We start from the raw sequence: 16,535 nt of genomic DNA on the forward strand, positions 1-16,535 counted from the left end.
TGTATTAGAAAAATTCAAAGATTCAAAATTGACAGTTTGACACAAACGAATAAGTAGAAGAATAAAAAATAGTCTAATGTTGTCAGTTGTCTTTTTCATTACCTGAAATACAGCGCCCCTCCCAATGGGTTAGTGCTATTTTTTTTGAAAGCTCACTTTCATGTTTATTGTTTCCTCAAATTCTTTCATTAAATTCCATCACATTGAGAAAATTTATTCAAATTTAGCAGGACCAGTCGAATTTATTCAGCTTCAGTGTACACCATTCACCTGCGAGCTGACAAAACAGACTCCGCCGGTAATTTACGGTAAATAAAACACACTAATGAATTTTTTAGCCAAGTGTTTCGTTGAAATTTTTTTCTCGAGATCCCGTTTGAAAATTTTTTTTACCCACACACGTATCCAAAATCTTTAATCTAATCAAAACAACGAATGATCGATAATAACAAGTGTTAATAATTTAACAATATTTCGTTCAATCGTTTCCGTAATTAACGAATGACTAAATGTGATCGAGTACTTCGCGTTCGTAGATTATGTACTGAGCTTATTGTTTTTAGTTATTTACCTCTTCAACTGTCATAAGGATGACAATGGGCGAAGAATCACCAGTTTCCTCACTTGTTCTTCCAGTATTAATTCGGCCCGTATTATCTCAGGTTAATTCACTTCTAAATACAAATATAAACCATGCCAATATGTCGATTGCTAACTAACACTGTGCCCTACGATCGTCGTTCTTTTCAGCTCGAGAAACGAGATGTTACAGCATCGCAGACGTTACGAGCAGCTTTATCGAAGGCCGAATCCGTACATCCAGGATTCGCTTACGATCTAGTAGTAGGAATTATGCGTAGAGGTGATCTCAGTGTTAATATGAACGAAAGTATACTACGGTTGCAAGGAGCTGCCTCCGAATCAGATGGTAACTCAACACACACACACTTCACCAATCCTCAGATATGTAATCATGTAGCTCTAAAATTCGGTTATTTCGTTTGCACAGCTATCGAATACAGACTGACACGGTCGGAAGAAGCGTTTCAAGAACTGAATAAGAAATCTGCCTCGTTAAAAAAGATTCTCAGTCGTATTCCAGATGAAATAACAGACCGAAAGACTTTCTTGGAGACTATAAAGTATGCATAAAGGTTGACACCGCTACTACGTCACCGAATTCTAATCGTATTACTAATCAATGTGTCATTGTTTCGCAGAGAAATCGCTAGCGCAATTAAAAAATTACTCGATGCTGTGAACGAAGTATCCGGATTCATTCCTGGTCCGACCAATAAACAAGCGCTCGAGCAGCGTAAAAGAGAATTCGTCAAATTTTCAAAACGATTTAGTAACACATTAAAGGATTATTTTAAAGAAGGACAGTAAGTATACCGCTATAATCTGGCTCTATCTGGCTTGAGCTGGCTTCTTGGGTGGTATTGGGCTGTTACGAAGAATTTCTCAGACAATTCAGACATGAGGGTCGGAATCACGAACCGAAATTGAGTGGTTCTTAAATTCGGAGCATTCTGATGGAGGAATTTTTTAACGAAGAAGGCGTCTGCACTGCCTACTCCTCTCTTCCTCCATCATCAATTTCTGGCCGAAACAGAAGATTGAATAATACACAAAATGTTACAATTTTGAGGACCACTGAACTGGGCTCATATTCCGATAGTCAAAATGAGCACGTTTTGTATCCGAAACGAGACTTTTGATCGTACAGTGTGTTTGAAACATCATCATCCAACGCTTTCGATCATTGAAATTGAAACACTTCGTACGAATCATCATTTTGAAACCAGTTCAGTGGTTCTCAGCAACGCAGTAATAATTCCTATCATAATTAAAACTACACAGTCCTCTTGGTTGAAAAAAAATTCCTGATCAAATCGATTACTGAACACCTTCCTAGCAGCCTAAGATCTCCATTTCACAGTGTTACGATCCCAGCATCGTATCATAACAATATTTTTAATGTTCACAGAGCGAATGCAGTATTCGTCAGCGCCTTGTACTTAATCCATCAAACCAACATGATAATGGCAACGGTAAAGAATAAATGCGAATAGTGAACATATTCATACGAACAATATAACTATGCACTAGACATTCCAATTCAAACATAATTTTTTTCTTATTCCTTATCTATTTTTTTCTCATTCGTATATTTTAGTCTCGAGGACAGATAACGTTGAAAAAAAAAACACGAATAAAAAAAACAGGGGCCATATTAATACGAGTTTGTTATTAAATTTTAAGAGTTGATGTTGCATTTTGAATTTTTTATCTTGTTGAAATTTGTTACGTTAAATTTTATCTCGCGTATAAATCAGTCGATGATTGATCATCGTCGTCCAGGTTTTGTTATAATAATTGTGTATCGAGTCTGTGTGTTCATCTACATCATCTACGTACACACACACCAACAGCAGCAGTGACTCTGGTGTGCCGATAATATTTTTTTTTTTCGAATTGATTGTGTCAACGATACCGATTTTTTCTTCTTATTTCAATCGAGCTGTGATGTTTTTATAGCCTAATATGGTCCGTTACAGTATCTCTACCTATAGCTCTATAGCATCCTTCTTATACCCTATTTCTTCATATTGTTACCTATCTGTTGGAATGATGGAATTCGTATGGTTCCGGTTTGTAAAACGCCTAATACAAATGTCATCGGACTGAATATGTTCTATAAACGATAACGTGGATCAATTACATGTTAGAAAATGAAAAATTGATCTCCAGACCAAAGAATAATAATATTCCACTAGCGCACTGCTCTGTTATCCTTTTTCTTTCTCTTTATTTCTTTCTTTTTATGTCTCTTACTAGATTTTAAGTGAAACGAATCGAACTTATTTCACTTAAAAGTATTATTTTGTATCTTTTATTTTAATTCTCTGTTGATGTATAACAATTTTAAATACATAATTTTGCGAAACCCTTTGTTCTCATTTGTCATTACCTATGTTTCTTGCATACTCCTCCTTCTAACGTTTTTTTTTTGTTCCTGTTTTGAGGCTCTGCTTTATGTTTTGGCTTTCAATTTTTTTATTAAAGATTTTGCTTTTGCTTTTCACTTCGTTTTTATGTTTTTGGTTTCGTTTTTCGATTTAGTTTGCTCATTATAGTTTTTTTTTATGACGATTACATTCTTTTGGGTTTTTATTTCCAAGTAATTCAATTTTCAGTTTCATTTTTGTAGTTTGTCTCGTTTTTGATTTTCGATGTTTTAAATTTTTTTTTCAAATTTATTCCTACAAAATACTGTTTTATTTTTTGGAATTATCTAATGTCATTTCACCGAACAAATTTATTTGTTATTTTTTCAGAGCTGGGGGAGGGGTGGCAGGAGGGGGTTCTCTCCGATTTTCCAACTGGAAAGAATCATTTTCGATTTCCAGTTATCAATAAATAATTATATCGACTACAAGTATTCGAATTCAACTCAAAACATTCCAAATTGGCATAGTGTCCCCTTTCTTGCAAGAATTGTCAAAGTCTTGCTTTCTGTCAAAAATTGACAAAAACAGTGCTAAAAAATTTCACTTTTTCCAAAGATTCCTCAGAGTCTACTTTTGGCCTTTAAAAAAAATGATCCAACAGTTGAAAGTTTTTGAGGGGAATTGCCAAAATTGTCTTTCCATGCACAAAATTTTTGCTTTAGCAAAATGGCTGGAAATTGTCATATTTTTGCTAAAAATTTCAAAAGTTCCGCTCTTTTACAAAAATTATTCAAACGTCTTGGTTTTTTTTTTTTTTTTTTTTTTTCAACATAAACTCTGAAAAAAAGGGGGTAAAGTCTCTCTGCAAGGAAAGTTTTAAAATCATGGATGTGTTTTTTACTTCGTGTCCAAAATTAGGTGATTGTAAATTTTGAGAATTCATCAGGACTTTTTCCAACTTTTCATAAAAGTGTACACAAGACTAGAAACTGACATATCGCAATTTGTATAAGTTCTTAAAAGTTAGACAAACTTTGAAAAAATCACAAATGTATTTTTCTCAAGGTCATTGACCTATCTGTCTGCCCTCTCGAGGTCGTCTGTATTCCTGCCTGGCTTCTCGAGGTTGTCTGAGTGTCTGTTTATGGTCGTTTGTCAGCCTGTCTGATCTCATAAGGTCATTGAACGGTATATCAGAACTTTCAAGGTCACTGACCTATCCGTATAGCTTCTCAAGGTCGTCTGTCTCTTTGGCTTCTTAAAGTCATTGACACATCAATGCGAGTTCCGGGTTCCTGTAAGGTCATACCTCGGCATGTCTGGCTTCTTAAGGTCATTGACCTGTCTAACAGTTCTCTCAAGGTCACTGGCTTCACTTTCATGCCGCTCATGGTCGTCTGTCTGCCTATCGATGGTGCCTGAGTGCCTGCCTGCCTGCATGTCTGTCTGACTTCTTAAGGTCATTGACCCGTCTGCCTGGCTTTTTAAGGCAGGGCATCTAACGGTAGTAAAAGCAATGAAAACAGTGAAAAAGTAGTAATTTTAAAAATAGGTAGTAAAATTAGTGAAAAATTGAAAAATGAAAAAATCCCACAACACAAACCTTTAAAATTGGAAAAAAAGTTCATTTTTGATGAATTGAAACATACTTTGTATATCAATTTTCTTCCAATTTCAACTTTTTTGAAAAATTTCTTGAGAAAAATTCAACTTTGTCAATTTTTTTCTGTGTGGAGGGGGAGGGGGGGTCGGTGGAGAGTTTTCTTGAAACTCGGTTGAAAAAAAGTTCTAAAAAAGTAGTACTTAAAAAAAAAAAAAAAAAAAATCGTTAAATACCGTGTAAGGTCATTGACCTGAATGTCTGACATCTCAAGGTCATTGCTCATTGACCTACCTGTCCGACCTCTCAAGGTCACAGGCTCATCTTCCAGACTTTCAAGGTCACTGATGTATCTTTCTAGCTTCTCAACGTCGTCTGTCTGGCCGGCCTCTTAAGGTCATCGACCTGTCACTATGGCTTCCTAAAATCGTTTCTGGGCCTGCTTGACCTTTAAACATCACTGACGTCTGACTCCTCTGACTGACCTCTCAAAGTCGTCTGTATTTCTGGATGGCCTCTCATTTGACCTGTTCATCAGAACTTGCAGGTTACTGACCTTTCTGTCTAGCTTCCTTAGGTCATTGACCCATCTGTCTGGCCTTTCAAGGTTGTCTGAAATCCTTTTTTTTTTCAAGGTATCAAAAGTCAAAAATTGAGTAGGTACCATTACGAACCTTGCATTTTTTGGAAAACTGGAAGTTCCAAAATTTTGCTGGAGCCTCCAATACGGTTTGGAACTCTACCCCCCCCCCCCCCCGGGCAACTAAACTCAGCACGTTGCAATTACGATCCAGTATAAATTTCAGCTTTCCATCATCATTTTGTAAAAAATTTATGGGAAGTTTCAAGTTTCAAAAATCTGCTGGAGGCTCCAGAACTGCTCAAAATGCTTCGACGCCATTTCTAATCGATTTGACAGGTCGAAAATAAAGTGTATCCCAAATTTCAGTTTTCTAGGTCAATTTGATGAAATTTTGATTTTTTCCCTCATTTTAGGCCAAAATTGGATTTTTAAAAATTCACCAAAAATCTAAAATGGTTTTTTAGCTCCTGAAAGATTGGCCAATGATATATTTTTGCATGATTTTGATCTAGATTTGTGGAGTCCATGTTATGAAGCAAAATCTGTCATTTTGGTTGACCTGTCAATCAAAATGAACTACTTGAACAATATTGCATGGCACGAACTACGAACCAACATCTGAAGTAAAAAAAAAAATTGCACAATTTTGTCTCTCAATGAATTACAATAACAAAGAAAACTTTAAGGATTCAAAGTACTCCCAGCATTCTATTCGAAGTTTTGCTTCAATCCTTCAATTGCCAGAATTTCGTATTCCTACTTAAATTTACCAAGTGAGGAGGTAGGTATTGATTTTGAAGCTGACATTTTCGGTATATCAAATTTCACCATTAATTTTTGCCTTTGGAAACGAATTTGTACGATTAAAATTAAAGATCACGTGAACTAACACATTTATTGTTAACATTGTATGTATTATTTTGTGCAATTTACAAAAGCAAAACACTATTATATACAACTTTCAAACAATAATATCCGATTATTCAAACGTTAATAAATAAAATGTGGCACTAATGCAAATATTTTTCCTAACTTATAAAATTTGCTTTTGAAATATTGCGAGAAAAAAGGTATTGTCGAGTCCACCACACTATAGGTAGGTACACTTTGATGATTGTAACGAAAGTCATCGATTCATCAGCTGATATACCTAGTAACTTTCAATTATAGGCCTCAAATTCCACACCTCTTGCAATTCGAACCGAAAAAAAAGAAAATAACAAATTAATCGAACAAATTTATAATTAGGGTTTTAAAATTTGCAGCATATGTTTAACGCTGATTTTCCATTACAAGAAAAATAAATTACAATGCGATATAGCAAAAAATATCCAGCCATTGCTATACAACTTTTACAACACATAGGAACAGGATATTATTATAGGTAAATTAATAGCGTAGCTAAAATGATAATTTACCTAAATTTCAAAGAGCAATAAAACCAGTCGAGCAACCATCGTCAAAAAATCACAGCTAACTGTAAACATTAATTAACTCGTTCATAATACAAATAAATCAGACGAGACGATTGCTTCACAAAAGTAATGAACATTGAACACACCAATTCATTCGTATTACGGTTTACACATTTTTGCAAGTTTCATTTTGCCAAATATGGAGCTCGACCGAGATTTAAAAAAAAATTTGTCTTTTTTTTTTGATGTCGTCGTAAATATAATAAAGTTAGGGATTATCAACTGAGCACACATTTTTTTCAAAAAAGATTACTTTTTTTTTTACAGTTATAATTTATTAAAAAGTTCGGTTACAAAATCGAAATAAAATTGTCTCGACTATCGTAAGTTTAAAAAAACAACTCGTTCGTCAAGTAAAAACAAATAAAGAGGTAGTTTACCTCGTCGTATATAATGTAGAACTAATGAGAAAAATGCACTCAGTGATTTACACGACTAATCAACAAATTAGCCTACGTAAGGTTTAAATTTACATACAATAACTACCTATGTAATAAATAATCGAACAACAGTTTCCTTCATTTTTGCACATCATAGTCAATTACCCCGAAAAAATTTTTTTTTTACAAATAACTTACATTTTTAACTTATTATACCTGGTAATCTGACTTAATGATTATTAAATACAATTTAAATAACAAATTCTTAAATTTGAACAGAATTTAAGAAAGGGAGGAGAAAAAAAAAATAAGAGGTTGTAAACTCGAAAACCTAACAATATTAAGATTTTGTAACTCGTTTTTTTGTTTTTCTTTCATTATATAAAATGAACTTTGTTTTTTTTTTTTTTTTAGTCAGATAAACAAACAAAATTATTTGTTAAAACAATTCTTCAACTTATAAATATTAAGACGCGTACAAAACTGAAATTATTTTAGACAAAACAAGAGCAACACCGTTCGAATTTGAAATGTCGACCATATTATGCGTATAATGAATGCACTACCACTAGTAAAAGGTAAAAATAGACACTGTACTTTTTGGCTTTAATTTTTTTATAGTTTTTTTTTTCAGTTTTTGAAAAGAGAAATTTATATAAATTACGAATAACTCGTTCAGATGATGTGTAAACACTACTCAAAAGTAATCCGCACTGCGTATATATAATTTATATACATTTTTGAGGAACGTTCAAGACTAGCGCCAGGGGTAGTGCTGGTAGAAACTAGAGAAATGTAATCGGCGACAGTTGAAGAATTACTTTTTATCCTAGAGATGGGAAGGTTTTCTCGTCATCCATTTTAGGCGCATGTTGACGATTTCCTCTAGGCGGGCCGTCACGATGGCCGTCACGATGACCATCACGATGACCGTCGCGAGGGCCGTCGCGATGATTTCTCCGCTGAAAATAGAACAACCATTCGGTTAGAGAACTCGTACAGTTTGAATTGCCAACCAAATTCGAGAGTTGGTACACTTACGTAAGAAGGACGATCGCGATGTTCTGCTCCTCCGAAATTTTCGTTGTGGTCGAAATTACCACCACCAGTTCCTTTGTATCCGAAACGATTGCTACGAATGACTCTGCCACCACGTCCACGTACTGGCGCATCACGGAAATGGACATTGATATCAATATGCTTCTGACGAGCGACTCGTTGGACAGGTTCACCGCCCGCTTCCTGGGACTGAAAATTTGAAAATTGTTAAAAGGGATAGGTTATCGACAGAGCTCGTAGACTTGAATTGATGAAAGTAACAGTTTTGGTTACTTTTTTTCAACATTTTGGTTACTGAAGTTTCTTTTTGTTGGGAAATTGTCAATATTTTAATTTTTTTTACGCATCTTGGAATTGAAAAAAAATATTGGTGATCTACTCGTAATATGTATAGAAAGTGTAAGTGAATCGTTTGCGAAAGTTGCTAAAGTTGTCAAAGTCTCGCCTTCAGCCATTTTTTTTTTTTTAAATACTATTTTATTCTTGTTTTTAACCTAAGAGAGTAGCAAAAAATTCGCATTCTGTTGAAATTGCTAAGTCTCAGTTTTGGCTTTAAACTGCAAAATTTTCACTTTTTCTCAAAAAAATCCCAAAAATTGAAAATTCTGAACATTTTTCCTAAATTTACCCAAAAGTATCACAATTGCCAGAAATTGAACAAAAAGTCACTCTCGTTTTTTGCCAAAAATTCTGCATTTTTCAAAAAGATGGCGAGGCATTGTCGTTTTTTTGGGGGAAATTGCAAAAAAGTAGGTATTATTTTTTTTGCCAAAAATTGTGAAAAATTTTTAATCTCCAAAAATTGACAAAAATTCCAAAAAGTTCTAGTTTTTGCCCAAAATTGTACAGAATTGACAAAAATTCCAAAAAGTTCTAGTTTTTGCCCAAAATTGTACAGAATTTTCAGTTTTTGACCTCAATTGCAAAAAAGTAGATGATTTTTTGTCAGTAATTCCGAAGAAATTATCGAAGTCTTGCTTTTTGCAAAAAATAGTTCAATTGATTGAAATTCTCGCTTATCAAGAAAACTGGTTAAGGATTGAAATTTCCATAAAGTCCTACCTTTTGCTGAAAATTGTCCAAAATTCTCGTTTTTTGGACCGAAAGCGCGAAAAGTAGGTAGGTATATTTTTTTGACCAATAATTCCCAAGAAATTGTCAGTCTTGCTTTATGCCAAAAATTGTTTAAAATTTTCGTAGCCCAGAAATTGACAAAAATTCTGACTATTCCAGAAAAATGACAAAAGGTCGTTTTTTGCAAAAAAATACTAAAAAGCCCTACTTTTTGCTCAAAATTGTCCAGAATTCTAATTTTTTTGACCTAAATAGCAAAAAATTGTCAAATTGACAAAAATTTTTGGTTTTCAAGAAAAATGGCTAAGAATTGTTGTTTTGAAGAAAATTCCAAAAAATCTCACCTTTTTCTGAAAATTGTCCAAAATTTTCGTTTTTTGATCGAAATTGAGATAAAGTAGGTATAATTTTTTTCCCAATAATTTCAAGAAATTGTCAAATTCTTGCTTTTTGCAAAAAATTACTTAAAATTTTTGTCGCCCGAACATAGACAAGAATTTTAATTATCCCAAAAAAGTGGCGAAGAGTTGTCGTTTTTTTTGCAAAAAATTCAAAAAAGTTCAAATGATTCTTGCTCAAAATTGCCCAGAATTCTCGTTTTTTAGGCCAAACTTGCAAAAAAGCAAGTACATAAGTATAATTTTCATTGCCAAAAATTTCCAAAAATTGTTCAAAATTTTCGTTCCCTAGAAATTTGACAAAAATTCCAAAAAGTCCTAGTTTTTGCTCGTAATTTTCCTAAATTCTTATTTTTTTGACCTAAATTGCAACAAATTAGATTTTTTTCTCAATATGTAATTATGGTCAAAGTCTTGCTTTTTTGCCAAAAATTGTCGGTTTTCAAGAAAAATGGCTTAGGATTGCAAAAAATCTCACTTTTTGCTAAAAATTGTCAAAAATTCTCGTTTTTTGACCGAAATTGCAAAAAAGTAAGCATAATTTTTTTTCCAATAATTTCAAGAAATTGTCAAATTTTTGCTTTATGCAAAAAATTATTTAAAATTTTCGTCCCCCCGAAAATTGACAATAATTTCAACTATTCCAGAAAAATGGCGAAGAATTGTCGTTTTTCTGCAAAAAATTCCAAAAAGTCCTTCTTGCTCAACTTTGTCCAGGATTTTCGTTTTTTTGGCCAAACTTGCAAAAAAGTAAGTTTTCTTGGCCAAAAATTCCTAAGAAATTTTCAAAATCTTGCTTTTTGGCAAAAACTGTTGAATTGACGCAAATTCTCGCTTACCAATAAAAAAAATGGCTAAGGATTGTCGTTGACTTGCAAAAAATTTCAAAGTCCTACTTTTTACTCAAAATTTTTCAAAATTCTCATTTTTTCAAACCAATTTTGAAAAGTAATTTCTTTGCCAATAAATCCCAAGAAATTGTCAGTCTTGTTTTTTGCCAAAAATTTCAAAAATTTTCGCCACCTCAAAAATTGACAACAATTCTCGCTTTTCAAGAAAAATATGTGAGGATTGTCCTTCTTCTGCAAAAAATACCAAAATGTTCTACTTTTTGATCAAGATTGTCCAGAATTCTTGTATTTTTGACCCAACTTGCAAAAAAGTAGAATAATATGTAATTTTTTAAAAAATTGTCAAAGTCTTGCTCTTCCCAAAAAATTGTTTAAAATTTTCGCTCCACCAGAAATCGACAAGAATTCTCGCTTTTCCACAAAAATGGCCAAAGATTATCGTTTTTTTGCAGAAAATCCCGAAATGTTCTACTTTTTGCTGAAAATTGTCCAAAATTCTCGTGTTGATCACAAAATTGCGAATTGCCAATAATTTCAAAGAAGTCAGTCTTGCTATTTGCCAAAAATTGTTAAAAATTTTTGGTTTCCCAGAAATTCACAAAAATTCTCGCCATTTCAGAAAAATCGCTAAGAACTGTCATTTTTTTTTTGGCAAGAGATTCCAAAGTGTCCCACTATTTTCTTAAAATTTTTGCTCTTTAGCAAAATGTCCAAGACTTATTGTTCTTTCACGAAGATCTATAGAAAATCTCACCTTTTTCCACAAATTTATCAAAAGCCTCGTTTTTTTTTTTTTAAACAAGAACTGAGTAAAATGTGAATGTATATTTTTTGGACCCTAATTAGAAATTACGTAACTAAAGGGTCTGATTTATGCTAAAATTGTCAAAGACTTGCTTTTTGCCAAAAGATTTTTCAAAATTCTCAAATTTTTCGACCAAACTTGCAAAAACTATATTTTTTGTCAAAAATTGCCACAAAGTCCAACTTTTTATAAGAAATTGACAAAAATTCGAGTTCTAGCAGAATTTCTGAAAAATATCACATTTTTCTATAAATTTCAGAAAGTCTCCTTTTTTATTCCAATTGTCCAAAATTCTGATTTTTTGGCCTTCAATCATTTAAACAAAAGTACTGATTTTTTACTAAAATTGTCACTGTCTTGTATTCTTACTCCTGGCTTTTGAACAAGAATTTTCATTTTTGGTTTTCAGAAATTGCTAAAAAAGTAACACTTTTTTTGCCAATAATAGACAAAAGATACTGCGATTGCCAAAAATTTTCGCTTTTCCTCCGAAAAGTTGGAAAATTAATCCAATTTTTCAAATTGAAAACCAAAACATTTTAATTTAAAATGCTGTTTTTTGATTATTTTTCTCTACATTAAAATTTTTTTTCCATGTTTCGTCTATTTTTTGGGTATTTTACGAGTTTTTTTTTGAAAAAATCAAATACGAGCCCTGGCTATCAAAGATATTGATTGATTAGAGATCGTCTTCATACCTCTTCAGCTTCGTTGCCAGATACGCTGTTCGCACCGTTGCCACCGTTTTTCAAAAATTGCTCGTCTTTCTTCTTCTGTAATTCTCGCATGTTTTTCCACTGAGTTAAATCTTCTCCTTCGCCGGCTTTGCGTAAATTATACTGGGGTTTTTGTCGAGTTCCCTTCAGTTTTTTCCACTCGTCCAACGTCAAGAATTCCTTGACTTCTTCTTTTTGTTCGTTTGTTTCGTTGCCTTCGCCATCGGCAACTTTGTTCTCGTCGTCTTTTTGAATATCCCTACGAGAAGAAATAAATCGAACGAGGTTAGGCTTGCGTTAGAGGGTTATCCAATGAAAGAAGAAATATACTTACGTATTTCCAGATTCGTCTTCAGCCTTTTCTTCTCCATTGGATTCATTTTTATTGGTATCGAATTCTTCTTTGCTGAAAGATGCAACAAAAAAATGAGTTATTCGATCTGTTGTAATTTCATTTTTGAAACAACGTGACAAATGGCAGCTTCAATTTCAATGCTGGTAAATTTTTTTTCAGTTCAAAATGTTTGAAAAATTTGAATTTAGGAATACAGGTAGGTATTTGAAAAATGAAAAGTATTGCCAAAGCGATAAGATGACTTGACACCGTTTCCATTATTAATGTACTTTATATCCAATTTGAAATCGATCCGATTGTAAATAATTGATAAGAAAATACATTTGTATTTTCTTTCGACGATTCAAATATGCAAATGATCCAAGGACGAAAAAAAAATTTCCGATAAAAATATCGACTAGCTGTAATAAATTATTAAACGATAGGTAATGGTTAACTTGCGACGAATGTTTAAGCATTCTAAATGATCAATAATAGTAAAATTATGTCTTACTTTTCGAACGAATTGTCGTATTCTTTTCTACGGTCGCCTCCACCGTAGGTATTTCTGCCGCCTCGATTTCCTTTATTGAAGCGACCACCACCACGTGGTTTTGAATCACTGTAAGGCCCATGGCCATTCTCTCTAATATTTCGATTATCATCGTTTTGGTAACGTTCAGCTGTGTTATCGGTATTCGCGTCCTTATCGTTCCATTCGTCTTTGTTGAACTTCTTATTCGACGGAGGTGACGATTTGGATTGAAATTGATCATTGTTATCGTATTTCCTATCACGGGGAGGTTTGCGATTATCGTAATTATTTTTACGAGCATTACCGCTCGATTCGTTGGGTTTATTGCTATCTTTTTCTTTAACGTTGTTCTCCTGCGGGAAGCTTTCGTTCGATTTGTCATTACGGCTCTTATCTTGTGGCTCTTTTTCTTTTCTGAAATCACACCAGTACATTAGAAATTTGATAGATTTTTGAAATAAACAGTACGGGTGCATTACCTTTTGGCGTTATCGTTCGGTTTCTTCTCTTTTCCTTTGGCAGGTTCGCTTTTCTTCTCTTTGACTTCTATTTATATTGGACAGAAAACGAAGACGAAAAAAATCAACACGCGAGGTACAGCATATGATATCCTTTCGGTATCAGTTACATCGAATATTAGATAATAGATACTATAGAACGATTATTACGATATTTCACACCAGAATGATATAATAAACGAATAACGGGAGAATATTTTAAGGTTTGAGGGTAAAAAAACTTGCCTTTTTTAGGTGTGACTTCGTTGGTTGCAGGCTTACTCTCGGCTGGTTTCTTGGGTTTCTCCGCAGCAGTTTTAACTGGTTCGGTTTTTTCAACGTCGGCGTTTTCTTTCTTATTCTGCTTATCCTTTATTCTGGTTTCTTTATTTATCTTCTTCTTGATAGCAGTTAGGGAATTCTCTCCTTCTTCGAGGAATAAGGCATACCTGTTACCTATACCAACACAGTATTGATTTTCCATCTTGCTAGTGAAATATTTGACTTGATCGAACCCCAATGTGATACAAACGAATTGAAAAAGGGTGATGTAAGTTGCGAAAACTTAAATACAATTAGATTTCCACATGATTATCATTTTCAGCATAATAAAATGGCGCCTAATAATCACACAACTATACCAACGATACTTTGAGTAAATTGGTAAACTGAACGACGTATCGCGCAAAAAACGAATATGTAATTAAGTTTAGCTTGCGAAATTAAATTAAAATCGCTTAAATTTTTGATAATGATTGTATTTTGTAATTTTAAACTACTCGTAAAACAATCGGTAGTCACTTCACAATGTGGTCTACTGGAGTGCGTTCAGAAGGGGTACGTTACAATGATGTTCATCTTCATGGTGGGTTTACACCGCAGTCGACAACAGTGTTTCAGAAACAAATTCATGTTTACAACCAAGTTTCAGTTTTTCATTTACACCAAATGTTTCGAAACCTGTGTTTACAACGTGTTGTAAACAATGTTTCAGGTCGCCGAAATTTCCGGCGACTTGAAACAATGTTTAGAAACATTTGTGGTTAAGGGTATTGGTATGAAAGATGAACAGTAATTTAAGTGTGTTTTCCTTATATTTTTTATTGTGAGGTGTATTATTTTTCATTAAAAAGCTGAAAAATCATGTCAGGAATGCTTCTATTGCTACTTTTCTACTAAATACAGCAGCAATATCATTTTTTTGCAATGGTTACTGATAAGCATATAACGAACAAACAAAACACAATTTTTGATATATAAGTACCAGAAAGAGGTGAGTGAACAGACTGCATTGCATAGGATTTAAATCAGAAAGTAAAAATATTCAATATGAAGAGAATTAATTAATCAGAAAATCGTGAAGAGAAATGCTGATAAAAATGTTGCTGTTTTAAAATTTGGTGTAAATCAATCATGTTTCAAACATTGTTTCCTAAACATTTTGTTTTCCAACTTTGTTTTCGAAACATTGTTGTCGACTGCGATGTAAACCCACCATCAACGAGGAGCATCGGCGAACGAACGCTGAATCATTGTTCGCGAATCTGCTCACAGCTGAGTAATTATTTTTGAGTTTATTATTCGGTTTTATTTTATTTATTGTTTTATTAATATTCGATAAGTAGGTATTCGAAAAGCTAAGCATTCGAGTATTCAATGAAAGAAAATATAGATATACTAAGGGCCATATTTATAGACGATACTTAGCAATTGCTTGGCTAAGTAGCGGATTTCTTTTCAATTTTTCTAGCAAATAAATTAAAAATTTCACATTTTTGAATTGATATATGAATACCGTCAGGTGGGGTGAGAATGGACGATTTTCGAGGTTTTTTTCAATTTATTCCAAAACTAATTAAGTTATCAAGCTAATTTTTTTTCCCACGGAATTCTATGTCCTTTGGCTATAAGTAGACCCCCTCCAAAAAATTCTCGCCCCCTCCCCCCATTTTCCATAAACGCTCAAAGTAGGCAAGGTCGGACCCCAAAAAATGGGGTGAGAATGGACACTCCTACATTTTTTGAATTCATTAAATATTTTCGAAAGGTAAATGCTTTAAATTATTATACTCGTATAGAGCAATGTGTTAGCTACAATTTCTTTTTTAAATTATCAAAATTGGTCCATAAATACGGCTTCTGTGATTTTTTTTCTGTCTGAAAACAGATCGTAAATTTTTTCAAAAATTTTACTTGTGGTATTTTTTTATTTTGCTTTTTCAGAATGATTAGGCGTATAAAAGGAAAAAATGGTCAAGGTCGTTGCAAGATCTTGACCCTTTTTTACTTTTATACACTCAAACCATTCTGAAACAGCAAAATAACAAAATTACTACAAGTATCTAATATTTTTTTGGTAAAATGTACGATGTTTTCAGACAGAAAAAAAATCGCAGCAGCCATATTTATGAACCGTTTTCGCTCATCCAAAAACCAAATTGTAGCTAAAACATTGCTCTATACGTGTATAATAATTTAAAACACATACCTTTCAAAAATATTAAATGAACTCGAAAAATCGGGAGGTGTTCCTTCAAAAACGAAATTTTTCAGTTTTACGGTTTATTTTTTCCTGGCTTTGTTTATTTATGAAACATGCACTATCATACACAGAAAGATTCGTCAGACACTCCACTATCCGAAGAAAAAAAAATTAGTATCCTATCTTTGTTATTACGTGAGCTGTGACGACAAACAGCCGAAAAAACGAGAAGTGTCCATTCTCACCCCAGTGTCTTATCTCACCCCACCTGACGGTACTTCAGGATCCAATCTCTCAATTTAATGGTAGATCCACTTTTAGAAATTCAATCATGACTGGAAAATTAACTTTGAAAATCATTACTTAGCCAAGCAATTGCTAAGTATCGTCTATAAATATGGCCCTTATTACTTACTACTTACGTATTTTTAGATTCGTCTTCAGCCTTTTCTTCTCCATTGGATTCAAATAATAATGTAATGTAGGTATTCGAAAAACAAAGCAAAAGCATTAGAATTTAGAACACGAATAAAACCAATTGTCATGAAATTTATTAAATCAAAAACCTTTGGTGTCAATTCATTTTAATAAAAAAATTAAAAATAACAAGTTGAATGAAATGTTTAATGTTGAAATTGAAATTCTTCGCTGTTCTTTTAACGAGGTCTTGGTCTTACGCCTTACGAGACTTCGAGAGTCTAAAGTACATTCTAGCCTCTAGGACTAGATATTTAATATTCTAGACTGTTGAATATCATTTTCAGCGGTATACTTTTCGTTAAAGGAAAAACT

The 16,535-nt window shown here is 33.2% G+C and overlaps 2 protein-coding genes across 2 annotated transcripts; one reads left to right on the top strand and one right to left on the bottom strand.

The window, feature by feature from the left end:
- The first annotated feature begins 382 nt into the window (after window positions 1-382).
- On the top strand, window positions 383-2,950 carry Ccm3 (programmed cell death protein 10 Ccm3). Its single transcript, XM_065346333.1, has 5 exons — window positions 383-662; window positions 751-928; window positions 1,010-1,142; window positions 1,221-1,385; window positions 1,991-2,950. The coding sequence occupies exons 1-5, from the start codon at window positions 591-593 to the stop codon at window positions 2,073-2,075; spliced, it is 633 nt and encodes a 210-aa protein (XP_065202405.1). The 5' UTR covers window positions 383-590; the 3' UTR covers window positions 2,076-2,950.
- A 3,411-nt stretch (window positions 2,951-6,361) lies between these two features.
- Window positions 6,362-14,086, bottom strand: LOC135832834 (homeobox protein 2-like). Its single transcript, XM_065346344.1, has 7 exons — window positions 13,508-14,086; window positions 13,244-13,310; window positions 12,744-13,178; window positions 12,230-12,301; window positions 11,878-12,154; window positions 8,034-8,240; window positions 6,362-7,954 (listed from the first exon to the last, which is right to left on the bottom strand). The coding sequence occupies exons 1-7, from the start codon at window positions 13,743-13,745 to the stop codon at window positions 7,817-7,819; spliced, it is 1,434 nt and encodes a 477-aa protein (XP_065202416.1). The 5' UTR covers window positions 13,746-14,086; the 3' UTR covers window positions 6,362-7,816.
- Between the last annotated feature and the right edge of the window lie 2,449 nt (window positions 14,087-16,535).

This window comes from Planococcus citri, chromosome 1 (genome assembly GCF_950023065.1).
Source record: "Planococcus citri chromosome 1, ihPlaCitr1.1, whole genome shotgun sequence".
NCBI lineage: Eukaryota > Metazoa > Arthropoda > Insecta > Hemiptera > Pseudococcidae > Planococcus > Planococcus citri.